The following is a 26,306-nucleotide window of genomic DNA, read 5'->3' as shown; positions in this document are numbered from 1 at the left end:
GCCGGGGACGTCGGGCTCGGCGCGGGTGGGAAACAGGGCGAGGCGGAGTCTGTCCTCGGGCCCAGCGGGGACCAATCGCACCGGCCGGGGGGCGGAGCGCCAGCGACGTCAGGCCGAGGCCGCCGCGGGGCCTGGTGATCGCCGGTTCCGCGCATCCCGGAGTCGCCCAGGCCTGAACTCCTACCCTAGTCCCCGGCTCGGCCTCAGCCGGCCCGGCCCCGGGCCCGCGAGGACACGGAGGCCACCCCCGGGGGTGGGGAGCGGAGCCGCGGGTCAGCTCTGCGAGCGCCCGCGCTGGCCCGTCCGGCCCCGCCCCCGCCCCGGGCCATGGCCCAGCCCTTGTCCCGGCCCCTCGTCCCAGCATCCCGATCCAGGCCCAGGCCCCCGGCCCCGCCCTCGGCCTGCTTCCCAAATAGGTCCCAGTCCCGGCCTGGACACCAGCGAATGCCCAGATCGAGGTCCCAACCCAGGCCCCCCCTCCAGCCGCAGACCCTGGCCGGGCCCCCATCCCCGCCTCTGCCCTTGTTCCACCTCCTGTCACAAATCCCCGCCCCACCCCTGTCCCAGTCCCATCCCCAGGGTTTGCTTAAGCCCAGGGCCCAAACGCTGCCCTCACTCCAGTCCCCATCACAGTCTGTTCCTCTACCCCAACCCCTGCCCCTGTTCAAGCCCCGGTGCCCAGCCCAGCCCAGCCCATGGTCTCAGCCTTTGCCCTCTTCTCTGTGTTTACCGGAGTCTCTCCCACCACCCACCCCTCTCTCTCACACCCTGCCCCTCTCCCAGCCTTCGCTCCGGTCTGGGCTCCAGCTGCCTCCAGCCCTGTTGCTGCTGTTGCTGTTTTCTGTCCTTGGCCCAGGGGCTGGTGAGTGCAGAAGCAGCGAGGACTGAGGCAGGGACGGGTTCTGGCAGGGAGGTGGGCTGCGGGGATTCGGGAGAGGTGGGGCCTTGGGAACTAGATCCTTGGGGCAGAAGTGGGGAGAATCAGGGAGGAGAGAGTTCTTACCATCTGAGAGGAGATGGGAGGGTCAGAAGAGAGGTAGCTACTGTGGACTTGAGGCTCAGCAGGTCCTAGGACAGACACGTCAAGGTTTCCTTTCCCGGTGTTTGTTCTGACCCCATTTTGACACTTGCTTTTCCAACGAAGTCTTGCTCCTGCTCATAAACTTTGATGGGAGAGACATATTCCCACACCAGACAGCCTCTAGTCCGCTGTTGGGAAGAGTTAGCCTAAACTCTTGAGATAGTAGGCATGAAAGCAGGGTTTAAAAAGCAGTTTTGAAAATAACATGTAGCAAACAGATGGACATGGGTTAGTTGCCATTATAACGAGTTTTCTTCTTGTAATGAGTTTTGTTTCAAATAAGCTTGACTTGCCTAGGAATAATCCCTGATACTTTTTTGTTTGTTTTTATTAATCCTCACCTGAGGATATTTTCCCATTGATCTTTCGGAGAGAGTGGAAGAGAGAGGGAAAGTCAGAGAGAAACAACAATATGAGAGAAACACGTTAATTGGTTGCCTCCTGCACACGCCCCGACCAGGGCCCAGGCTGGGGAGGAGCCTGCAACCAAGGTATGTGCCCCCTTGGCTGGAATTGAACCCAGGACCCTTTGGTCCACAGGCCGATGCTCTATCCACCGAGCCAAACCAGTTGGGCAATTCCTGACACTTTTAGAGCAGTGTTGAAACTCGGAGGCCATTTTACAGATGGGGAAACTGAGGCTCAACAGGGGAGCAATTTGCTCAAGGTCATACGGCTTGTAAATGGCAGTATTGGGGCTAGGAAAAAGTTTACTAATTACTACCCCACACTAGTTTTTTTTCACTGCAATATGTGCCTAACAGGAAAACAAACCCAAGTCGGAAAAGGCTCAAAGCACAGCCTGTCCTTCCCCCTGTCTTCCCACAAGGAGGCTTCATCACAGACTCTTCCTCCTTTGCCAGTTGTCAGCCTAGGGCTACCATCCAGCAAGAAAGTGATTTGGATAAGAGAGGGAGAGGTCCAACTTCTTAACAGGTGAAATGTGAGAGGAGGAGAGGGGTCCGGGTCAGAGGAGTTGTGCCATAACGACGGCCCCATCCTAAGGAGATGGCTATGGTCTTCATGCCCCAAACCTCAGCTACCTCTGGAGGCTGGCATTCTAGAAAGGACGGAAATGTGCCTGGGGGAATCTTTGGCACTAATAACTAACAAAGTAGCTGGGGGTGGGGGCTGGGTTTCAGTGAGTTCTGGGGACCTGGTTCAGTGTACAGACTTGAGGAGATCAATGCATCCAAAGGCCACTGCCCCAAGCTCACTGGTGCCTGGAACTTACAGGTCTGAGTGTATGCCTGAGGGATCTGTGGGAATGCTGGGCATATGCAGTGTGTGCACATGACTGTGTGTTGGTGAGTGCAGGCACATGTATGTTGTATGGGGTGCAGGTGAGCCTGTGTGTCTTCTGAGTATGTTACATTATTGTGTAAGGGGAGGGTGCGTGTTGTGGCCCACGCATGTTCTCTTCAGCGCTATCTGCTCCCGTAGACAGAGCACTGAAGTGTTAGCTTCCCAGTGGATTGTTCCCTGTTCGGATGCCTCTCATAACACATACAAGGAATCCATCTGCCCCCAGCCTGACTCCTTGAAGGGGAGCGGTAGCCAGGTCAGTTTTTCAGTTTGGGTGAGGGGGAGTCCCTACTCTTGAGCCCAATTCATAGCTCCCATTTTTGTCATCATGGCTTCTTTGTTCATGAGCTCACTGGGCAAGCAAGAGCTGACTTGGGGAGGAGGCTGGCTGACAGCCCCAGAGCAGTAGAAAGTGGAGAGGTGTGGTTTAAAGCACGATTGTCCAGAAGCAGGTTTAAGTGGTTTGGGGAGAATTGTAATGAAGTTGGAAAAGAGTGCTGCATGGCCCGACTGCAGGCAGGGGTGCCTTCGTGCTGTGAGTAGTCACTGCCTGGGTAACGGTGGCCGGCCCTGCAGGAGTGCTCTGTGACCTAGGTCCAGGGCCGTGATACACTTTGCTGGAGGAGGGGCTGCCAGTGTCACAGGACCATAGCAGCACAATCGGTCTCAATACATGCTTATTGTTGGCTTCAGTTTCATTTCAGGAATGGGAGGTATCACCTGGGTCTCCTGGTCCTTGAGCTCTGACTGCATTTGCATAACCCAGACAGGCCTTGCCATTCCAGAAAGTGGCCTTTTTTTCCTACCTAGTGCTGTCATTAGCAGGGCCAGCCTTAGCCTCTGTGAGTCTGCACGTGTGTGTGTGTGTGTGTGTGTGTGTGTGTGTGTGTGTGTTTCAGGTGGTGGAGGAGAATCACCGGAGATCCATTTGGAAGTACTGGGGCATCCAGGACAGATTTGTCTGAGCTTGCCTGGGGCCTTCCTCATGCTTCCTGTGGGACACAGCTGTGTAGGCCCAGGTGAAAGAAACCCCGAACCAAAGCTTGGAGTGAATGGGGCCGTGCCGTGTTCGTTTGGTTCGTGTGCTCATTTGTCCATTGTTTCCCGAAGGCCATTGGCTGTTTTTCATGAGCAGCTCTCTGAGGGTCTGCTCTGGGGCCCTGGCCAAGATTTCTTCCTAAGAATAGCAATGGCTCATGTGACGACCCATCCTGGTACCAGCCTTGGGGAGGAGAAGCCTCCCTGCCCCCAGCAGAGGGTGCTCCAGAGCTCCGCTTTCTTGTGACAGCAGATTAGGCTATCCGTTCTTGGCTTTCTGCCTTCCGGTTGTCATAGCCAGGACTCCTAGGAAACCCATCTTCCCCATAGTTGGTTCATTTCCCTTCATCCCTCTTAGATACTTTGCCACTGCTCTCTCAGTGCTGCTCTGTGAGCCTCTGGTTCCTGGGCAGTGCTCAGCTTGCAAGGTGGCACGTCTTCCTTGCTGACAGTAGAGACTAACCAAGCGGTCTGAACTGGACAGACTAGTCCTTGGGTGTATCCATGGCCTTTAAAGATGAGCACAGGCCAATCTAGGGCCAGTGGCCTCCACTTCTCTGCAGGGTAACTCTTGAAGTTGCTGCAGCTCAGTGGGGTCAACCTTAACCAGGGTGCATCCTTCAGCCACCTCTTTTTTCCCAGATGCCTCTTTCTCTGCTATTTCAAAGACCTCATTTTTGGAGTTAAATCTCCCATTTCCAGAGAGGGAGATTGTCAGACTAGGTAAGCCCTATGGGTATTTACTATTTGGCTGAAAACTGCCCCGACCCCTGAAGCTGTGATTTCCTAACTGTCTCACCTGCATTAGAGGCATCTTCTGGCCTTCTCTGGGGCTGTCAGATTCCCCAGAACTTTGCCTGCCATTTGGGACTCTGCTATCCAGCTGAGCTACTGGGTTATTTTCACTGTTACAGCAGTCCTAGCTGCTGACACCAGACTTTCCTATTCACCTTGGCTTCACTCCTAACAGCCATGATCAGGTATCTTAGCATTTCATTTAGAGGCAACCCTCCCCCTCCTCCTGCCCTGTATATGAATATTCCCGAGAGGTTTGAGATTCCACAAGGTCGCCAGCTGACTGCCTCCCTGGGGCTCCCTCTGGGAAGCCCCTCTGGCTGCTTATTATGAGCCCTCGAGGGCCTGGTGACTCCCTTTCCTTCCCTCCCAGGAGCTTTGTGGTGGCCTGCCAGCTCCTGTCCTTGCCTCTGCCACCCAAGCAGGCCCCTTGCAGACTCACCGCACTTTCCCCTTCCCCCCCCTGCCCTGAGCCAGTGTACAGACCGCTCTTGTGAAGCTTCTGAGGGTTTTTACTGCTCCTGACACAGGGGAACAGAAGGGGGAAGGAAATAAACAAGGAAGTTACACAGTTTCGTGCTGACTCCCGAGCCCCACAGGTGGAGCTCTAGCCAGCTCAGTAGCCGAAGAGCCCGTGCCAACACACACACACGCACGCACACACACACACACACACACACACACGCACATGCGCATGCTCACCGTCCACACCTCTGTTTTGTTAGGCTTGGTAACAGCAGGACAATGACTCCTAAGTGAGGGGAGCTGTGGGGCCATATAAAGGGCCCTGGTTTTGGATTTATACAGATCTAGGTTTAAGCCTCAGTTCCCTTATCTATAAAAACAGGTCATTTTTTCAAGGTCATTGTAAGGATTAAAGCAGATGATGGTTAGGGCAGCATGAGACCCAGTTCCCGTCTCAGAGAAGAGCATGTGTTGAGTTGGTGCTATTGGTGAGAAAGACTGGTGTGCCTGCTGCTTAACGGAAATGCCCTCTATCCTACCTGCCCCTTTCTTTCTCGCCTGCTCCCCAGGAGGCCTCTTCCTGACCGATTACTCCACCTGCTCACCCCGCAAGCTGAGTCCTTTCCGCTCCTTTGCCAGCACCGAACTCTTCCACTTCCATGTTCCTGAGGACACATTCCTGGCTGTTTGGAACCTCATCATCTTCAAGGAGCAGGGGGGATCCTTTGGGGACCACTGCCCAGACCAAAGTGTGACTGTGTGAGTGTCTGAGTTGACCTCCTGACCCTCACTTCTAACCCCAGACCGCTTTCCAAACGAAAGTGTGACTTTATGAGTATCTAAACTGACCCCTGGCCCCTGACGCCCTGACCCTGGTTGAGGTTGCAGTATGACTGAGTGAGGGCCAAGACCTCTGTTTCATGATTACTTCGAGACCAAAGTGTGACTGTGTGAGTGCCTGAGCCGACCTTTTACCCCTCTGTGCCGACCCCTACCTGGATCCACTTTGTTGTATGTGTCAGTATAGGGAATCTACTTATTTGCTGGTGATGAGTGACTGTTCTCCTTTCTTTTCCCCATTTCTCATCTCCCACCTCATTGCCTGCTTTCTTCCTCTCCTTATTCTGGTCCCCAGGTATTTCCGGTCTGGGGCACCCCCTGTCATCAATCCCCTGCACACACACTTCCCAGGGGACACGGCCGTGCCTGGGGTTTTCTCACTGACCCTCAGCTGGACACTGCCCAACCGCACGTCAGGCATCTTTAACGTCAGCAGCCCCTTACCTGGGGACTGGTTCTTGGCTGCCCACCTTCCCCAGGCCCACGGCCACATCTCTGTCAAGGTGGGTTGATGTTGTCTAGGGCAGGAGAGGTCAGAGCTGCTTCTCCATCTCTGCTGAATTCCCCTCATGGTTACCTGGGACACAAGCCTTGTACCAGGATGGGGAACTGCATGAGGGTGGCTGGGATGGACCCTAGTTAGAGGCCAGCAGGTCACTTGGTGGGTCAAGACCTATATGAGGCAATTTGGGAACCTTAGGAGGACATGGTGGGTCCATGTAAGCTGAAAGGAAAGTTCAGAGTCTGCAGTCAGCCAGAGGCCCCGGCACTGCAGAGTAGTGTCCCTTCCTGTTGGAAGCTACAAGGGTTAATCGAGGTGATCAGAAGCCACTAGGGACAAGTCAAATGCTGCTGCGCAAACCCAAGCTAGCCCTGCTGACTCTTGTAGGCTACAGCCCAGTCAGTCCATCTGGGAGAATGCATTCCTCTCCTATCATGATTTCAGCTCCCTACACCCTCTGGAAGACAATGAAAGAACACTCTGGGGCAGGGAGGACCTTCCTGTTAAAAGGAGGCTTTGGGCAGCTGGTGTCCATCCAGACTGTTGCCTACCTTTCCTCCAGATATCTGTACTGATTTCATAGAGCAGAGGTGGTTAACATCTGAAGTGTATGTACAAAGGTCAGAATGCTTTTCCCAGCCGGTTTGGAGGGAAAGGAAATGCCACAAAGGTTTTCTGCCACTCCCGGGTGTTGGGCAGACTTTCTCCTTGTAGTGATAGGATCTATAGTTTTCTTACTCCTGTCGGCGGGAAGGAAGGGCGTGATAAGCTGGTCATTGTCAAGAGTGGGATGGCCAAGTGTTGTGGGCCAGTGGTAAGGACTGAGCACGAGCAGAGAGAGGACTTAAAGAACAGGATGCTAAAGAACATGAATGCTATCAGGGTTTGGCCATTGAGAATTGAGAGGGACATAAATTCCCAATCAGGTGAAGATTTGATCTGGAGATCTCTCTCCAGGCTGAGTTCCTTGCCAGGAGGAGCTCTGTGGCTGTGGTAGACTCACCTCTCTTCCTCCTACTGTAGCTGAATGAGCTGAGAATCCCACAGGGACATGTGTACTGGTACTGCTGTTTTCAGAATGGGAACTAGGGCGGATGGAATGTCTGGAGGCCTCAGTGATAGGCTGTTTTTCCTGAGAGGGATCACAAGAGAACTTGCTGTCAAAGTCTGGGAGCCCTCTGGATGAAACCATGTTGGGCGCTTATCTGGGTTCTAGGTAGGTCTTGACTCCTATCAGAACTAAGGGTTATTCTATTTGGAGGACTGTCTTAGGTCTTTGGTCAAATTCCAAAGAGCCAGTTCCTGATGCTAACTCTGATCCTGGACTCTCTTTGTGAGGACTGGCAGGGAAAATCTTTCTGAAGCTCTGCTCTGGTTACCCAAAAACTTTTCTGGGTGGTCAGGAGCAAATAGGGACCTAGGCCTGGGTTGATATTATGGGAGCTGAAGCCTAGTTGGGAGAGGTCAGAACCAGGTTTGGTTGACATACCCATTTGCAACTAGATATAGCAAGAGGGGTGTGGGGGACTTGGTACTGCAAGCTGGAGCCCTAGCAGCAGAGCTCCCTGCAGTGTGGTGAGACTAGAGAGAAGAGGGCACAGTTACACCTTGCCCATGAATGTCAGCAGACCTGGACACCATGATAGATGTAGCTCTTCAGTTAGGCCTGTTCTAGAGGTTCAAGGGGTGAGGATGGGGAAGAAAGGGTCATCTTTGTAGTCCCTCTGAGAATTTGACTACCTTTAGGAATCTTAAATGGGCTTCTAAGGATTCTTTAAGTTTTTTGGTTAATTCCCTAGATTCTAGCCTGTGGGTGGATTATCCAGAACATTTCTCCAGGGCTCCATCTTCTCAAATTGCTTTTTCCTTATTCCAGGTCTTGACTTCCTGTGAGGCTTGGCCAACACAGGAAGTATTGTGGGTTCAGGGATATCCTTGGGTGGGGACTGAAAAGTCCTAGCAATAAGAAGGCAGGACTGTTTCTAGGGCCCTCCGTAGTTTTGGGGGTAAGCTCAGACCTTCCTTTAGACCTTAGTCCTTGAGTACCTGCTTTGTCCCAGGCCTTGGGTTGAGTGCTAGGGACACAAATAAATAAGACGTATGGTAGTGAGATATAAGAGGTGTTTTTTTTTTGTTTTTTTTTAAAAATATATTTTATTGATTTTTTACAGAGAAGAAGGGAGAGGGATAGAAAGTCAGAAACATCGATGAGAGAGATCGATCAGCTGCCTCCTGCACGCCCCCCAGTGGGGACGTGCCCGCAACCACGGTACATGCCCTTGACCGGAATCGAACCCGGGACCCTTGAGTCCGCAGGCCGACGCTCTATCCACTGAGCCAAACCGGTTCGGCATAAGAGGTGTTTTGAGAGGACAAAGGAGAGATGGCTAACTCAGCTTGTAGAGGTGGTCTTAGGAAACTGTTAGAAGGTGAGGCCTGAAGTTGAGAAGGCAAGGAAAGGCATTGCAGGGTAGGTGTAGCATGGGCTAAAGCTTGAGAACTGTAGTGGTTCAGTGTGGGGTGGTTGTTGGGATGGGTAAGGGAGTGGGAGGGGCGAGCAGAGGCCAGATCATGAAGGATCTAGAACAGCCGTGGGCAAACTACGGCCCACGGGCCGGATCCGGCCAGTTTGAAATGAATAAAACTAAAAAAAAAAAAAGACCGTACCCTTTTATGTAATGATGTTTACTTTGAATTTATATTAGTTCACACAAACACTCTATCCATGCTTTTGTTCCGGCCCTCCGGTCCAGTTTAAGAACCCATTGTGGCCCTCGAGTCAAAAAGTTTGCCCACCCCTGATCTAGAAGTTTGAACTTTATCCTGAGAGTGATAGAAAACCTTAGGAGGTTGTTAAAGGGAAGTGACTTATCTGGTCCAGGCCACTGTCCTGAGCTCTGGTCCCACACTTCTGCTAGCCAATATGTCTGTGTTATTCACCACTGTATTCCCAGCACACAGCACAGAGCCTGGCACATCGTGGGGGTGTGGCAAATTTTTGTTGCCCTTCTGCCATCTTCTCAACTGATCTCACTTCTCCTTTCCTCTCCTCTTTCTATCAACGTCTTCCATCTTGACCCATGCCCTCCATCTCCTTGCCTTTCCTGTCTCGGAACATGTGTTCATCCTGTGATGTCCAGCTGCCAGTCTGCCCTAAAGGGCTGGCCTTTGAACTGTGGGTAACATCTGGCACCCAAATGGCTCATTATGGGCAAGTTCTCCAAAATATCTGGGGCACAGTTCTCCTTGAATGCTTCCTCTCCCCAGTCTAAGATTTGAAAGTAACTGACAGCAGGTAAAATAATGAAAACCACGATAAGGAAACCAAATAAGCAGATTGTAAAGAAGAAAGGATTTGGTTGAATCCATCAACTAGGATGAAACATGGCTCAGTATCTCAACTGAAGAGGTTAAAACCTGCTAACAGCGCTCATTATGCTCTTCCTCCTCCTCAATTATTTTGTTTGTGTTTTGAATAGGTAATAAATGCACCTGGTACAACATTCGAAAGGTACAAAAGGCAGTGAAAAGTAAGTCTTCCTTTTCCCTTGCCTCCCTTACAGTTCCCACTTCCCCTCTCCAGAGTTAACTAGTAACTAGCTGTTAATAAGTTCCTTATATCACTCTTCCCTTCTTGAAGGACCCTTCTCTTGGCCTTTACAGAACTCTCCTGGTTTTCCTCCTGCCCACTGCCCACTCCTTCTCTGCCTCCCTTTCCTGGTGTCTTCTCTGCTTGATCAAACATATTGTGGGGCTTCAATGCTCGGTCCTGGGACAGCTCCTTTCTTATTTATCTATTCTCTTATTAGGTATCTCCAGCACAATAGTTTTAAGTACCACTTATAAGTTATAACTTATAACCTATAAGTTAATGCCTTCCAAGGGTATTCAGTGAGTCCTAATTTCTTTGAATCTCAGACTTTATATCCACCTGCTTACTTGACATCTTCGATTAGATATCTAAGAAATGTCTCAGATTAGCCTGTACAAATTAAAACAAAGCCAAAAGCAAAAATCTCTCCAGTTCCCATTTCACTTCTCCCAGTCCAAGTCTTTTCTTTCTTTCGTCTTCTCAGTAAATGGCACTGCCATTCACTGATTGCTCAAGCTCCAAATTTAGATGTCATACTTGATTCTTCTTCCCCCCTCACTTTCCTACAATCAGTTCATAAAGAAAAGTCTCATTGACTCTATTTCTAAAAGCATGTCCTTTATGCATCTACTTCTATTCCCACTCTTAGCACACCTGCCCTCAGCTTTCTCCTGGGCCACCACAGTAACCTTTGAAGTGGTTTCCCTGCTTCCACTCTTGTCCCCTGTAGTCTGTCCAACACTCATTTATGTACATGTTGATTACTGCTGACCAACGGTGGGTCAGGGACTGACATGTAGTGGGTACTGGGATATTCTCACGAAGAAGGCCAGGTGGTTTTGGGGCATCTTCAGCCTGCAAGCCTCATCCAGGGCCTGGGACTGGCCACCCTGCTTAGGCCTTTCTAAAGAAGCCCGGCCCAGCCATACTAGGACAGTCGCAGAATCAATCTAGGGTGTTCTGTTCCTGCTTCTTTCAGACTGTTTCCCGCACCACTTCTCACTTTGCCCCTCTTGGTTTCCCAAGTTTCCAGGCTTTGACCCTCTTCCTTCCATGACCGCTGATGTTGACTCAGTTTGGACTCTCACTTGGCTTTTGCCTTGGCTGGTCTTGAGGACTTTCATTCTGGTGCCCTTTCATTGGCCCCATCACAGGGTGAAGGTCGCTGAATCTCTGCACCTTCCCTGGTCTCCACTGAGTGCGCCTCTCTACAGTAAGAAGGGCTATTGGATGTGCGCCTTATACAGGAAGGAGCACATCTTAACCACTGAGGTATGCCCACTGATCCTTCGGTTAACCACTAGCAAGCAATATATGGAGTTTTTCTTTCCCCAAACTGTCCAAGAAGGAAACGGGCCCCCTCCCGAGCATGGGCGCCCGCCCTTGGGGATCATTCACCACAAGATGGCTGTGGGTGATTCCTGTTGTGGGAAGTGGGGTTGATGAAATGACTTGTGCTAGTAGTTCTGGTCCTTAGGGTTTGATATCAAAGATGATATCAGAGATTGCGGTCCCTGAGAAATGAGGGGATTAGGAGTTCTCTGAAGGTACACTCCTTTTTTTTTTTTTTTTTTTTAGGTATACTCTTTTTGATATCCACTCTTTAACTCAGCAGATACTCTTTTTAGCATCTAGTGTTTGCCAGGTGGTGTGCTAGGCATTGGGGATGCAGTGATGCAAAAATCACAGGGAAATTCCAGGCAGAGGGTGATGGGACTTTCTGGCCTTGCATCCTTCAAGGCCGCCTTCCAGCTTTCCTGGAACTCAGTGGCATGTCAGAGCCTGGAACTTTTGCAGAACAGGTTTAGAGCTATGTCTCGGTCAGAATAAACACATAAGTGAACAGTGGCCTCTAGTTTATTGGGCCGCACAAGGTCCTCTAATCTCAGAAGATCAGAGAACCCTAATCGGGAGGCCCCTCCTCCCCTGAACTGCACCACTTGCAGGGCTAAGATGCTGCAAATGCTGCAGAGAAGGAACTGGAGTCAATGGGACTGTCCGCTGAAGCTGTGTGGGTTAGGGGTGGTGTCAACTGAGAAGGGCTAGGGGTCTGATCCAGAGGAGCAGGGAGATGTGGCTGTGCTCCAGCCTGAGCAGAAGGAGCAGATGTACCGGTGGGCCCCTTGAGACAGAGCAGTGGGAGGGGAGACAGAAGGCAGGCTCTGGCTTCATAAACGTCAGAGCTGCCCTCAGCTGTGTTGATTCATTCCTTCGTTGATTCCGGCAAACTCATCTGTGAGGCATACACTTTATAGTGGGCTCTGTGTCTGGAGGGACAAAAGTAAGACCAGGTTTCTCTTCTCAAGATGCGTACAGTCTGGAGGTTGCCTGGGAGGTAAAGAGTGGCGCTTCCCTGGGGGTATTAGAGCAGAGCATGGACAGGTGGGAAGGGCAGGTGGGGAATGAAGGAAATTGGACTCACATTGTGGGGGGGGGGGAGGAGGTTTGGCTCGGAGGCCGTTATGCAGCTTTACAGTGCCCCAGAGCCAGTGTTGCAAGGTCCTGAGGGTTTGGTGAGGGGTTGGGGTGGTTTGAAATGGCCTTGAGGGGCTGTTCAGGAATGCTCAGGAGGAGGGGCTAGGTTGCAGGCGGAGCAGGCTGGGCCCGATTGTCAGAAGGGCCTGGTTTTGAATCCCAAACTTCAGCCAAGGCTGAGGATCACAGCAGATCCTGCAGATCCAGGAGGGACAGAGCTAATCCAGCAGGAAGGACCCAGAACTTAGGCCTCAGTCACTGCCCTGGGAGCAAGAGGCCAGAGGAGGTGTCTCCCTCCCCCTCCCTCCCAGTGGCCATTTCTGTTCACCTTGCTTTAGCAGCACCCTTGCTGTCTCTCCCCTCCTACCACCCCTGCTTTTGTCTTAGGGTCTCCAGGATGAGTGTCAGTACCTCCTTCAGCCGCAGCTGATTGTCCGGCGTTTACTGGACGTTGCTGTGCTGGTGCCTGGCCGTCCCTCAGAGCAAACCCTCTCCCCCCACAATCGCTCAGCCCTATACAAGTAAGTTGAATCCCCACCCCCCAAACCTAGCCCTTTCCTTCTTCCCTCCCTGACCTCAAATAGGGAACAGGGTTTTCTTGGCCTTTAAGCTCATCTGCCTGTTCCTGCTGTCCCTCTGGCCACCCTGGACTGCTGGGCCACCCAGAGCCCCCAGGGTGGGTTGGACTCCTGCCTCCCTCTCCTCCAGCACAGAGAGGAGGACCTGAAAAGGCCTCCCATTCTCGTGTCCCTAACTCCTCCTTGCCCCCTTCTTCCTAGTGTTTCCCTCATTCTGGTGTCCCTCTCACCTTTCTTACCCCCAAACTCTCCTCTGCCCAGGGTCTTTGTGCCCAGCTTCACTTACAGGGTTTCAGCACAGTTGGTGTGTGTGGGGGGCCGAGGGGCATCCGCCTGCCCCCTGACACTTCGCCTACGTCCCAAGGCCCCACCCCTGCACAACTCAAGCTCTGTGGCATGTGGAGGTGCCTCGGTATGCCAGCTGGAGCTAGCGCTGCCCCCCTGGGGGCGCTGGGTCTACGTGCGTGTGGAGACACCGTCCCGGGGCTCTGGCAGGACCATCCGCTTCCAGCTGTGTGTGCGGTTGCAAGGTCAGAAGCCCACATCTGCCCCAGCCACCCAGCTTGTGTTGACATCGGTGACTGGGAAGAGGCATGCCTGGTGGCCGTGACCATTGCCCCTCTGCCGTGTCCCTACAATCTCCCTGACCCCACCCAGGCTCCTTCACACTCCCTGAAGCCCTTCCACTTGGAGCCTGAAGTCATCGGAAAGCGTTCAGATCATTTTCCCACCACTTGGGGCCCACTAAGGGACCTGATTACTCTCCTTAATTTAATCTCTCTTTCAGTTTCCTGAGTAGGCAGGGACAGCTAGGACCTCTGGGACACCGGCCTTGCAAAAGCCCATGCAAGTCAGTGAGAGGGCAGTCATCTGTTCCAACATGTCCTTTGGGAGGGAGAGATGACCTCGATTCCCTCCAACATGACATTCTATTAGCTGTGACCAGTAGGAAATCCCGGGGCCCTATCCTGTGACCCTGGATGCCCCATACTCCCAAGGGACATTTGATTCTAGTTCTCACCCCTCCCACCCTTTGCTAAATCCTGTCTGGCTCAGATCTGGTTTGTGGGGCTGAAGGGCTGTGAGGGTGGCAGGCCTCAGCTCTGATCTCCTTTACTCCACAGAGTGCCCGAAGCCCAACCTGTCTCGGGCCCTGGCCCCTGGAGCTGCCATGAACATGCCCCAGTCACTGGGCAACCAACCATTGCCCCTAGAGCCGCCATCCCTTGGTGCCCCCGTGGAAGGGCCTGGGGCCACATCTCCACCTGAGCACTGCTGGCCAGTGCGCCCGACTCTGCGCAATGAGCTGGACACCTTCTCCGTCCACTTCTACATCTTCTTTGGCCCCAGTGTGGCCCTCCCCCCTGAGCGCCCTGCTGTGTTTGGCCTGAGGCTGCTGCCGGTGCTGGACAGTGGAGGTGTCCTTAGCCTGGAGCTCCATCTCAATGCGGTACTTTGTGGAGAGGGGGAGGTTGCCCCTGTGGGGGAACTTGAAAAAGAGAGTGACAGGTGTGGAAGACTATGCAGGTCGCTTTCACCCAACTTTAAGATTAGAGACCATGTCAGCCCAATTCTGGTCAACAAACATGCCCTGGGTATTGACTCTACTGCGAATGGGCAATTCAGAATGGTCTAGATTTCCCCAGTTTTGTAGCTGAACCGCCCACTGACTAAGGGCCTCTCTCTATGGCAGGCGTTCACTTATCTCCTGTGATGGGACGTTCACCTACAGAGGCCATGTTTAGACAGCTCCCGTTGCTAATGGCAGTCTTGACATTCCATACAAACCTACCTCTGTGGATTTTTATGATCTGATCTTTGTTTTTCCCCAGAAGCTGTATTTCAGTGAATCTATCCCAGTCCTTTTTTAAAAAAGTTAATAGACTTGATTTTTTCAGAGCAGCGTTATAGAAAAATTGAGTGGAAAGTACAGAGAGTTTCCATGTCCCCTCTCTTACCCCAGATAGTCTCCCCAATTATTCACATCTTGTATTAGTGTGGTGCATTTGTTATATCCCTGTCCTATTTTAGCAGCCCTTCAGATGCCCCTCAACCTTCTCAAAGCTGAAAAATATCAGCATCTTAGAGCTTTCCCCAACCTCTGCTGTCTCCTTTGGTCAAACATCTGGTCAGCATGTCTCTGTAATAAATGGTCTGAAGTGGTCTGACCATGGTGTGTGTGCAGCCTGTGATTATATCACCTCTTTCTGCTCCTGCATCACACCGATCACCTGCAGTTTGGGGTGAATAAAGATCTCTGGGTCTTTTTCCTTTCCTTCCTTTTTATTTTCTTCAAAAACAATTTTATTCATTTACTTTTTAATTATAGAAATAACAGAATCACAGGTAAATCTTTGGAAAATAGAGGAAGACATCCTCATAAAACAGCTGCTTAGTCTTTGGTGTCTATCTTCCCAGTCCCTTTCCATATTAACTTCTTATGTACCTAATTGTAACCAAGGGACATACGTATTTTGTGCCCTGCGCCTGGTTCATGTGACCTGCTGCCAATTCCCAGCTCATATTTTTGTAGTGAACTTTTTAACCCCAATGGAAGAATTTATGTTCATCTTTGAGGCATTGCCTAAAGACACTGGTTTGGGTCTTGGGCTTTCTCCACTATGGTAATTCACATACTTGAAAAGCCAGCCTTCTGTACCTCTTAGTCATTATTTTCAGCATTGGGTAAGACTGGGCTGAGGGCAGAGTCCTGTGTCAGGCCATTAGCAACTCTCTTCGGTTAGCATTGATCCAGTAGGATCCCTCAGCCAGGGATCCTTTTAATTCTACCATCCCCCAGCTCTGGGGCAGGGGCCGTTTTCCTATGCACCGACCTGAGATCTGGTCTGTGGCTCGATGCGGTCTTTTATGGTACATGGCTCAGAACTTTCAAGTGCTCCTGCTGGTCAGGACAAAGCTGATTCTTCAACTTGAAGATGCTCCTTATTTTTATACCCAAATTCTGTTTGACTCTGTTCTGGCTAAACACTGTACGTTGTGTTTGCTATTGCCATGCCTTTGGGCAATGACAGTGAAGTCTTGGTTTGACCTTGATGCTGTAGAACCCATATCCGAGGCCAGCCGCCCCCATACTTGTTCTTCCTCAGTATCATGAGAGTAGAGGCCCAGTCCTGGGCAGCCCCTTACCCTGTCCCTCTCTGCATTCTTGTCCATTTACTCTAAGGGGCATCTATCTGCTTACATTCTACCTCTCTGCATGCTATGGCCCTTGCTGCACACCTCAGATAGCTGTTGTATTTATTCTGAAAGGAATCTTGGCACATCTACTCTGATCTTTCCAAGTACTTTGTCTTTTCCCCCCTTGGATCAAGAACTGGTCATTTGGACCAGAGAACTGTATACTTAGAGAACATTTATATCTTTGGCTCCCTGCCCCCCGAGAAAGACTTTTATTGAACAATACTTTGGCATATTGCCCAGAGCTTGCATGGAGGAAAGTTGTGAGCAAGTTGTATGAAATTCAGTCAGTAGAGGACAGGATGCATAACAGCACACATGCTTCTTTGATGAGGACTTACCTGAGAACTTCTGGATGCTGTACTTCTGTGCCTCTGATTAACCTTTATCTGATAGACTTAGAAATCTGATCACTCATCATGTTTCCTTCTTTGCTTTGGTTGCTTGGGAAGTCAGCATCAAATATGTGACCCACATTTAGGAGCAAATTTTATTGTTCTCTCCTGAGTTTTCAATTTCCCTCATGCATTTATTTTTTTTATTATTTTTTAAAAATATATTTTATTGATTTTTTACAGAGAGGAAGGGAGAGAGATAGAGAGCTAGAAACATCGATGAGCGAGAAACATTGATCAGCTGCCTCCTGCACATCTCCCACTGGGGATGTGCCCGCAACCCAGGCACATACATGCCCCTGACCGGAATCGAACCTGGGACCCTTCAGTCCGCAGGCCGACGCTCTATCCATTGAGCCAAACCGGTTTTGGCCCATGCATTTATTTTATCTTATATGTTATTTAATAAGCTGCCTCAAATCCTTCTGGAGGTGAGCTTATGGCAACCTGCTACCTTTATTCCTTTAGACAACCCTTTACATTTACTCCTGTGGATATCCGGTTTCTTTAAATCCCAGCCAGGCTGCTACATTTAATCCCTCAGGCATTCTGTTACCACCGTGAGTACCTGATCATTTCACCGGAGGAAGAGTACATTTCTTTACATGCCTCCTGCCCTCAGACTCCAGTGAAGAGTGAAGATGATTGAAAACCTTTCAGTTACCTTTGCTCACAACTAGTTTCTATACCCAGCAACAGCACCTCTTCCCTTCCCCGCAACAAGCTAGATAAGATTGAAAAAAGGGGGTCTTCTCTTTAGCCTGAACAGTTTAAAAAATTCTGCCCAAAGGATTCAGAATTGGGCCTTGCCTTTTCACCAGTCTTTGAGGCATCTCTGATGTGGGGGATTTGGTGTCTGCCAAGGTTCTGTGTTCTAAAAAGGGAGGAGGGATTGGCTTTGGTGTTGAGCACCTGCAGGAATGTGAGGTCCCTGGAGGAGTTTGGAGTCTGGGGTGGCGGTGGTGGTAGGACCTGGTGGGTGGGACACCTTCATCTTCACTCCGCCCTCCCCAGAGCTCCCTGCGCCAGGAAAATGTGACCGTGTTTGGATGCCTGACTCACGAGGTGCCTTTGAGCCTGGGGGATGCAGCAGTGACTTGTTCCAAAGGTGAGGATGAGGAAGCGGGAGGGAGAGAAGGCTGGTAGTCCCGAGCAGGGGGCGGGCCTGGGGTGGGGGGTGGCGTGGAGGAAGGATGGGCCAGGGTCTCGGGGAAGCGGGCCGGCGCAGGTGAGTGAGGATTCTTTACCTTTCTCTCCTGGCCCCCGACCCTCTGCCCCCAGAGTCCCTTGCTGGCTTCCTCCTCTCAGTCAGCGCCGCGTCCAGAGTGGCCAGGCTGCGAATCCCGTTCCCACAGACCGGGACGTGGTTCCTGACCCTCCGCTCCCTGTGCGGGGCCGGGCCTCGGTGAGTGGCCGGCGGGGCGGGGCGGGGCGGGGCGGGAGGTGGCGCCGAGCCGCGGTGACCCCCAGTGTGTGCACAGGTTTGTGCGGTGCCGGAACGCCACTGCCGAGGTGCGGCTGCGCACCTTCCTGTCCCCGTGTGTGGACGACTGCGGGCCCTACGGCCAGTGCAAGCTGCTGCGCACGCACAACTACCTGTACGCGGCCTGCGAGTGCAAGGCCGGTGAGCGCTGGGGCGGCCGGGAGCCTGCGACGGGAGGGGCGGCCACCGGCACCGAGGCTGGGTGTGGAGAGGACGGGAGGGCGGTGCTGGGTGAGACCACCCTCCCGGGGCAGTGGCACAGGGCTTAGCTAGAGGCCCCCAGCAGAAGGGTCCGCTGGCCTCACGACTGCCTCCTGTCCCCACCCTGTGCCTTCCCGCCCGCCCGCCCGCAGGGTGGCGGGGCTGGGGCTGCACCGACAGCGCGGATGCGCTCACCTACGGGTTCCAGCTGCTGTCCACACTCCTGCTCTGCCTGAGCAACCTCATGTTTTTGCCACCCGTGGTCCTGGCCATTCGGAGCCGGTATGTTCTGGAAGCTGCTGTCTACACCTTCACCATGTTCTTCTCCACGGTATGTGATGGCGTCAGTGTCTTCACCGAGTCCTTATCCATGTGGTGGGTGAGGTTCTGCATTTCCCCGTGTTCTCCACTGGTTTGGGATGTCTGTGCCTTTATAATATGAGGATGTCTCCAATTCACTGCCTTCTATAGCAGCGCGCCATCTCAGGGCATGCATAGAATACGGTCATTTTTGTAAGGCCCATTGGGGTCAATGAACATCCTGTTGGCAACTTAAAATAACCAACTGCCAGCCACTGCAGACTTTCTGGGTCTCTAGTTGTCTCACGCCCTGCCTGCCCACCCCGAGGGCCTGGGACCTTAACCTCAATACGCTGGCTGGCCCCGTAAGTCTGCTCTGCAGTGTGAGATTGTGCCTTCCCCGGGAGAGGTCTGCATGGGGCAGGAGACCTGCACTTTCACCTGTGTTTCTACATGGAAAGTCATCTGTTTCATCACGTTCTTTCATGATGTGAGGGCTAGCAACACAGTGTTCGTGTTGTGCATCACACTGGGGATTTCCACAACCTCAGAACATTCTTTTTTATGGTCTGAAAAGCTATCTCCCCATTTAGTAGCCATGTCATCCTTGAATTATCATGGGAACTTTAGGAAGGAAGGGGGATCTATAATTGGGTAATTGATAGAAACCTCTGGCTATTAGAATCCTAAGAAACTTTACTGATTCAACTATGTTCTGAGGCCTCATGGGAAATGGCAATGTCATATAAAATTCCAGCCCAAAGGAGCATATTTTGATGAAGATTAATTTAGTTGTAAACCCATCTCCTCCCATTATAGAATCTCCACAGTCTCTTCTCTGTGCCTTCCCATTCTGTCATAATCATAAACATTCATATTACAAGCGTGCATCACAGATATTCTAAGGAAAGGTAGAGGAGTGAGTCTGCTAATGTGACTTAACCTCCATGTAGACTCCCTCCCCTCCACCAAGTTCTGCATCTAGGGACCTTTTCATCTCATCTCTGGGCTCTTGGTGTCTTGTGGCATACAGTGCATGCCTATGAGCGCTACAAAAAAAGTCTTAGATGGACTCAGACTCTCCTCATGTCTTGGCAGCAAAGATATCACAATAGCCGAAACCGGTTTGGCTCAGTGGGTAGAGCTTTGGCCTGCGGACTGAAGGGTCCCGGGTTCGATTCCGGCCAAGGGCATGTACCTGGGTTGCGGGCACATCCCCAGTAGGAGATGTGCAGGAGGCAGCTGATTGATGTTTCTCTCTCATCAATGTTTCTAACTCTCTCTCTCCCTTCCTCTCTGTAAAAAATCAATAAAATATATATATATAAAAAGATATCACAATAACCAATAAGTGCATCTCTTTTGTTCAACATTATAGATCAGACATAGGTCCAAATTAAAAAAAATAATGTATACTGCCTGGCCAGCATGACTCAGGGGATGAGCGTTGACTTATGAACCAGGAGGTCACGGTTTGATTCCTGGTCAGGGCATATATCTGGGTTGCAGGCTCAATTCCCAGTGGTGGGCTTGCAGGAGGCAGCCGATCAATGATTCTCTCTCATCATTGATGTTTCTATGTCTTTTGCTCTCTCCCTTCCTCTCTGAAATCAATAAAACAATATTTTAAAAAATCCTACTTATCACTTAGGAGAAAGGGGGGACAAGCCCTGACACTGAGGGTCCTGTCATACATAGGTCCCTCCTTGGACGTTCCTCCACAGATAAGGAAGAGTAGCCTGATCCATGCTATGTGGAGAGCACATTCCGGTTTTGCTTTACTGCCCCCCTTTTTAGACCTGCTCTGACAGTGCCTCATTCTATTTTTATATTAGACACTGTTTCTCTTCTTTTATTGCCAGATGCCCTTATACTGTTGCTCACCAAATCCTCCAGCAACAGCTGTTCCGCCAGCCCACTCTTGGCTGCAAGCTGATCTAATGTGCTTCACAGTTAGTAAGAGTACCCAAGTATATCAAGAGCCTGGAGCATGAGGGGGAGAGTGCATGTGTTCTGCATTTTGCGTAAGCATCCTGGGCATTGTCTCTAGCATATTCAGTTCCTGATGACTCCTCATTGCCTGGATATAATGGCAGATCAAACACAGGGAGCCTGAAGTGCCTGGCATCACATACAGAGCTTCTACTTTCTGAAATAAGGCAATAGGAAAAGATCAAGGAAAATATACTGGCTCTGAGGTATACCTAAAGTCCTGCTATCACTCCTTCTCTTTTCCACCTGGGCCAAAACGTAGAGCTACTAGTCTTCCGCTTTTCCCAAGTAGGTTCTCTGTTGCCCCTCTTCTCCCGTTCTTTACTTGGGTTAGATTTATTCTGTTCCTAAGCAGTCTTCATTTAAGGACCCATTGGTCATGTTGCAGGTCAAGTGCCAGGATAGCAGATGACAGTGTTCTCTGTCTTCAAATCCAGGACCGTCTACACTTAGGAGGAGTGCAGTAAATTCTTATCTGGAACAGACATTAGGTTTGTTCTTCAGGAGTTACAAATGGAAAATGTAAATATGTGAAATATATAAGACTTTGGGATATAATGCTTTCCCCTCCTAAATTATTCTTCCTGACCTCGTCCCCACCTTCTTGTTCTCAACTCTAACTCATTCAAACAGGAGACTAGGCTCTCCCGTTTTCATTCTTCCCAGAAGTTCAAGAGACCCTGTTCCTGCCAGTGAAGGAACAGCTTGTGGTGTTGCTCAGCTCTCTCTTTTCTCAGCTGTGGGCTGGATGTCCCTGCCCTCTTCCCACGCCCAAGGCCATACCCTGGAGGGCCTGGAGACCTGCCTCACCAAGGTCTGTGAGGCTACTGCTCTTAGAGATTCACAGCCCTTGTGACTTAGGATTGCTTTTTAGTAGAATGATGAAGAAACTGGCCTGGGCTGAAAGTAGTGCCTTTAGGGTCCCTTTAGTCAATGAGCAAGACACTTCAAAAGCCACCTTTAGATGCCATAGCACTTAACCTCCACGCCCCAGCTTCAGTTCATCCTGGTGTTCAGTCTAACCCTGGAAACTATACCAACTTGTGTCTCCTTTCAAGAGATGCCCTCAAAAGCCATGGCTTCCAGAGGACTGATTCACAGAGATCTTAAGCGTTTTTGATCCCCTAAAATCTGCTGGCATGCTTTAAGCTTGGCTCCAGCGGTTGCTTTTGATCATAGGTCAAAACCTTTCTCTTCAAATATAGCATCTTCGTTTTCTTAACCCTGCTTCCATCACTGTCACAACCCATTCTTCCTGATGGAGCAAGGACTATGTCAGGAGATGGGAGGAGTGAGCATGCTGCTGCGGTGTTTGTTCTCGGTCTGGCGCTGTTTCCTCAGAGCTCTGTCCAGCATCTTTTCTTTGGGTGGGCTTATAAGGCAAATGACAGAAATCCTCAGAGGGATATGTGTTCCCATCATCTTTGTACCAAAGATATTCTTACAACCATACATGTTCTTAGTGTTTGGCTTTAATAAATACTCAAATCACATAAATTTTGTAAGAAGGTCAGAGAAAAGTGACAGCAAAAGTTCCAAGACAAAGAGAACTCAGGTAACTCCTGGGTAACCTTTTCACATTAAGGGAACATAGGATGTCAGAGGCTATGATAGCATGGTCCAGAGAGGCACAGGGATGGGGACCACAGACCAAGGGGGCTGATGGTAGACCGTGACTCTTTAATTGAGGTGCCCGGAATAGCTTGATACAGTACCACGTGTTCCCTGCACCCCTCTCTGAATCTCCTCAATACCCTACTCTTTACTATGTTCCCCACAGTGTGGGAGAGCTGGACGCTGTCTCATCCCCGTATTGTTTCCCATGGTGTGAAGACCATGCTCTTCTCCCTGGCTGTAGGGACTGCCTTTTTTCTTACTGTGTCTACCATGGCATTGGGTAGGAGGTAATGAAGAGGGCCAGTTAGTGAGCCAAACTCAGAGTCTGAGCTATTAGGCGAGACTGGGACATGCTAGGGAGGTTCGGTGTCTGGGTTGGCTAGAGTCTAGCCCAGCCATGGGCAAACTACGGCCCGCGGGCTGGATCCGGCCCATTTGAAATGAATAAAACTAAAAAAAAAAAGAGACCATACCCTTTTATGTAATGATGTTTACTTTGAATTTATATTAGTTCACACAAACACTCCATCCATGCTTTTGTTCCGGCCCTCCGGTCCAGTTTAAGAACCCATTGTGGCCCTCGAGTCAAAAAGTTTTCCCACCCCTGGCTAGCCCCAGAGCTTGGGTAGGATGAGGATTGTAGATGAGACCCACAGTAAGCTTGAGGAAATGGGCAAGGATTGGCCTCAGCTTGAAAGACCTGGACCTCCCTGGCCTGATGTTCTCCACAGCACATTCCAGAAGCGGGAAGATTAGGAAGGTGAGGTTGAAGGTCAGGGATGCCAGTTAACATACAGCTTATGAGGCAGAACGGGCCTCCCTGCCCTATTTTTCTCAGGAGTGGGGAGTGGGGCATTTCCCAAATCTGACTTCTGGCCTCTGCTTCTCCAGCAGCAGCACATCACCACCCTTGTGGCTTCTTTCTTCTGTTTTGTAGACCTGGACCTCTCCCCCAGTTCTCTCAACGCCTGTCATTTCTTTCTCCAGTTCTATCATGCCTGTGACCAGCCAGGCATTGTGGTTTTCTGCATCATGGACTACGATGTGCTACAGTTTTGTGATTTCCTGGGCTCCTTAATGTCCGTGTGGGTCACTGTCATTGCCATGGCTCGTTTACAGCCTGTGGTCAAGCAGGTCAGTCCAGAATGGGCCCTGGGGGACAATCATAGCTAAAGTCGACTTGAAACTCATTCCCAGCCTCTCCCTGAGGTCATTGCCAAGTGCCTCTCTCCATCCTGGCCCAGCCTCTAGAGTCCTGTTTCTCTAGGTGCTGTATTTGCTGGGGGCTATGCTGCTGTCCATGGCTCTGCAGCTTGACCGGCATGGACTCTGGAACCTGCTTGGACCCAGTCTCTTCGCCCTGGGGATCTTGGCTACAGCCTGGGTAAGGGTGGGGAGAGCTGTGGGTGGGGCATCCTAGCAGGACTGGGTTCAGGGCCCTGGGTACCTGGTCCCCAATTTAAGGTGGGCTAAGACCCTTTCACCATCACTATTGTGCTCATGGTGCCCATCCTAGTTTTAGGTACCTTCCTGTCACAACCGTGGCTCAGGGGAAGCCGGAGAGTGACCGGCTCTGGCTTGGGTTCCAGGGCCTCCCATTCCTGAGCCCCACTTCTCTGCCTCCTCCAGACAGTACGCAGCGTCCGCCGCCGGCACTGCTATCCACCCACATGGCGCCGCTGGCTTTTCTACCTGTGCCCTGGCAGCCTTATTGCAGGCAGTGCCATCCTACTCTATGCTTTTGTGGAGACACGAGACAACTACTTCTACATTCACAGCATTTGGCATATGCTCATCGCTGGCAGTGTGGGCTTCTTGCTGCCCCCTCGTGCCAAGACTGACCACCGGGTTCCATCTGGAGCTCGGGCCCGGGGCTGCGGCTACCAGCTGTGCATCAATGAGCAGGAGGAGCTGGGCCTTGTGGGCCCAGGAGGGGCCCCTGTCAGCAGTATCTGTACCAGCTGAGAGAGGCTTTGAGTCTGGCCTTTGGAACATGAACCGTTCCCAGGGCACAAAGAGCCCTTCCTGGGTTTTTCCAGGCAGTGCGTGCGGAGCTTTCCCAGGGATGAGAGACAAGTTGTGTTTCTTGAGGACTTGGTGTCTTCCTTAACGTGGAACTCTTCCAGGGACCTGGCACACTTCCTGAAGATTGGAGCCATCCTGCATCCATTGAGTCTTTCAGGGCTGTAGCCTGTGCAGGGCCTCAGAGCCCCTAAGGACCAGCAGTCCCTCCTAGGGCGTGGAGCCCCTCCCAGGGATACGGAGCCCTCCTGAGGACATGGATTCCTTCCTGGGGAGACAAAGCCCTCCCAGGACATGGCATCATTCCTGAGGAAGTGGAGTCCATTTTGGGGAAACGGAGTCGCCAGATCTTCCAGCAGCTCAGCAACTCTGGCCTCAGGCCTCCTTCCCAGAAGCAGCATCTGTGCTGGGCTGTGCTGGGAGGGGACATGCAGGACAGATGGGACTGGGACTAGGGCTGGTATCTTGAGTTGATGCAGGTGGAGTCTGGTGTGTCTCCAATGAAGTATTTGCTGGTTCTGTGCTGCCTTTTTTTCTGGGGCCAAATGTGTGGGGAGGGGAGGGAAAGAGGGACCCTGAGGAGGTCAGCATGGGTGATGGGAGCCCAGCTGAATGAACTGCTGGAGCTACTGTCTGAAGCTTCAGTCCTATTGTGCCAGGCTGCACAGCTGGGAAAAGGGAGTTGTGAGTGGGTGAGTCTGTGTGTGAATGAGTGAGTCTTTGTGTGTGTGTGTTGAGTGTGTGGTACCCACACTCAACAAGGGAGGAAGCCGAGGTCCCAGAAAATTGGACTAGCGGGTACAAAGCTCAGATGGGAAGGAATTGTCACAAAAATGTAACTTCTGTTTTGAGCCCCATTTTGCCTGAGTGCCAGAAGGATCATATTTTGTCAATTTGGAATTTCTTCTCTTTCCCCAAGAGTCACAGCTGCGTCCCAAGGGTTTATGTGGTGCAAAGATGTTGGGAGCATGTTCTTTCTGGTCACCTCAGTCTATAGGCACCTACCCCCTGAGATTTACATCCTTCCAGCCGGCCGTCAGTCAGCAGAGCAGGTAGGTCATGCCGGAGCAGATTTCTGGTCCTATCTGTGTAACCCCTTGTAGTCCTGAGGCTCTCTACCACTTCTGTGCCACATGCAAAGACAGACCTTGGCTACCCAGACACACCTTGAAGCCACTTAAAATGTAAGTGGAAGTAGCATGCTACTTCTGAGCGGAAGCTTGAAGAGTCAGTGCAGGCTTTGTCATTTTCTCTTTTCCTATTGTCATGGTGACCAGCAATGTCCCAGTAGTTGCTCTATTACTCTGAGTCCCAGAGGGGTGAAGATGATGATAGAACAGACCCCTCCCCAGCCAACCTCTAATGGGCCTGTAGCATGAGCGAGAAATAACTCTTTGTGGTCCTAAGCCACTGAAATTTTGAAGTTATCACCATATTATAACCTAGACTCTCCTGCCGAATAGAGGTTGAGAACAGGAGAAGCGGGACATTTTCCTGCAGAACAGATTCCCCCCCAGCAGAGCTATGGCAGCAGCTTTTACCTCTGCATTTCTCAGGCTGTAAATGATGGGGTTCAGTGAGGGTGTCACGACCCCATAGAACAATGCAATAATCTTATCCAAGTCAGGGTCCTTGGCCTTGGGCTTAAAGTACATGAAGGATATAGTCCCATAGAAAACCACTACCACTGTGAGGTGGGCAGAGCAGGTGGAGAAGGCTTTGCCCCGACCTGCAGCAGAGGGCACCCTAAGGATGGCATTAAGGATGAAAATGTACGACATGCAGATGAGCAGGAGCGGGGCCAGTGACAGGACAGCTGTGGCCACCATTAAAAGCAGTGCATTGAGAGAGATGTCCCCACAGGCCAGTTTCAGCACTGCCAAGATCTCACAGAAGAAGTGGTTAATGACATGGTGGCCACAGAACGGGAGGCTCCAGGTGACAATGGACTGCAGCAATGAGTTGACAAAGCCCGTTCCCCAGCTCAGCGCTGCCATCTGCACGCACGTCTGCCCACTCATGAGTTCTGGGTACCTAAGCGGCTGGCAGATAGCCACATAACGGTCATATGCCATCACGGCCAAGAGCACGCACTCCGTGGAGCCCAGTGCCAGGGTCAGGTACATCTGCAGGGCACAGCCAGGGAAGGAGATGGTCCTTTGGGCTTCCAGGAAGTTGACCAGCATGAAAGGCACGAAGGAGGATGTGCCACAGATGTCCAAGAGAGAGAGGTTGCTGAGAAAGAAGTACATGGGGCTGTGCAGGCGGGTGTCCAGCATGTTCAGCCCAATGAGGAGGGCATTCCCCAGCACGTTCACAGAGTAGATGCCCAGGCAGAGCACAAACAGGACCATCTCTATGTTATGGTGGCCGTGTAGGCCCAGCAGGACATATTCTGTCACGGCTGTCTCGTTGGCCCCAGCCATC

General features: G+C 51.4%; 2 protein-coding genes across 8 annotated transcripts; one reads left to right on the top strand and one right to left on the bottom strand.

The window, feature by feature from the left end:
* Positions 1–123: 123 nt before the first annotated feature.
* Positions 124–24,398, top strand: TMEM8B (transmembrane protein 8B). 7 transcript variants are annotated; one of them, XM_036330403.1, is made up of 13 exons: positions 124–862; positions 5,254–5,443; positions 5,820–6,027; positions 12,481–12,614; positions 12,933–13,201; positions 13,796–14,121; positions 17,279–17,372; positions 17,546–17,669; positions 17,746–17,888; positions 18,101–18,279; positions 22,845–22,991; positions 23,125–23,241; positions 23,374–23,508. In XM_036330403.1, exons 1-13 carry the CDS (start codon positions 328–330, stop codon positions 23,377–23,379), a joined length of 2,472 nt encoding a protein of 823 aa, XP_036186296.1. In that variant the 5' UTR covers positions 124–327; the 3' UTR covers positions 23,380–23,508. The 7 variants fall into 7 exon arrangements, with proteins under 7 accessions (XP_036186296.1, XP_036186294.1, XP_036186295.1 ...); XM_036330401.1 differs by having other exon boundaries at positions 125–862; positions 23,491–24,398; XM_036330402.1 differs by having other exon boundaries at positions 128–862; positions 23,487–23,947.
* A 923-nt stretch (positions 24,399–25,321) lies between these two features.
* Positions 25,322–26,305, bottom strand: LOC118667328 (olfactory receptor 13C7-like). Its single transcript, XM_036330409.1, has one exon. The coding sequence runs from the start codon at positions 26,303–26,305 to the stop codon at positions 25,322–25,324; it is 984 nt and encodes a 327-aa protein (XP_036186302.1).
* Between the last annotated feature and the right edge of the window lies 1 nt (position 26,306).

The sequence above is a fragment of the Myotis myotis genome, unplaced genomic scaffold (genome assembly GCF_014108235.1).
Source record: "Myotis myotis isolate mMyoMyo1 unplaced genomic scaffold, mMyoMyo1.p scaffold_m19_p_12, whole genome shotgun sequence".
Classification (NCBI taxonomy): Eukaryota; Metazoa; Chordata; class Mammalia; order Chiroptera; family Vespertilionidae; genus Myotis; species Myotis myotis.
Note: the sequence above shows the minus strand (reverse complement) of the source record. Positions and strands in the feature narration are given on the sequence as shown.

Coding starts and splice junctions, on each gene's coding strand:
- TMEM8B (XM_036330401.1), top strand. CDS start 328: ATGGCCCAGCCCTTGTCCCGGCCCCTCGTCCCAGCATCCCGATCCAGG. Junction 863..5,253: donor TGTCCTTGGCCCAGGGGCTG/GTGAGTGCAGAA, acceptor CCTGCTCCCCAG/GAGGCCTCTTCCTGACCGAT. Junction 17,373..17,545: donor AGCAGTGACTTGTTCCAAAG/GTGAGGATGAGG, acceptor CTCTGCCCCCAG/AGTCCCTTGCTGGCTTCCTC.
- LOC118667328 (XM_036330409.1), bottom strand. CDS start 26,305: ATGGCTGGGGCCAACGAGACAGCCGTGACAGAATATGTCCTGCTGGGC.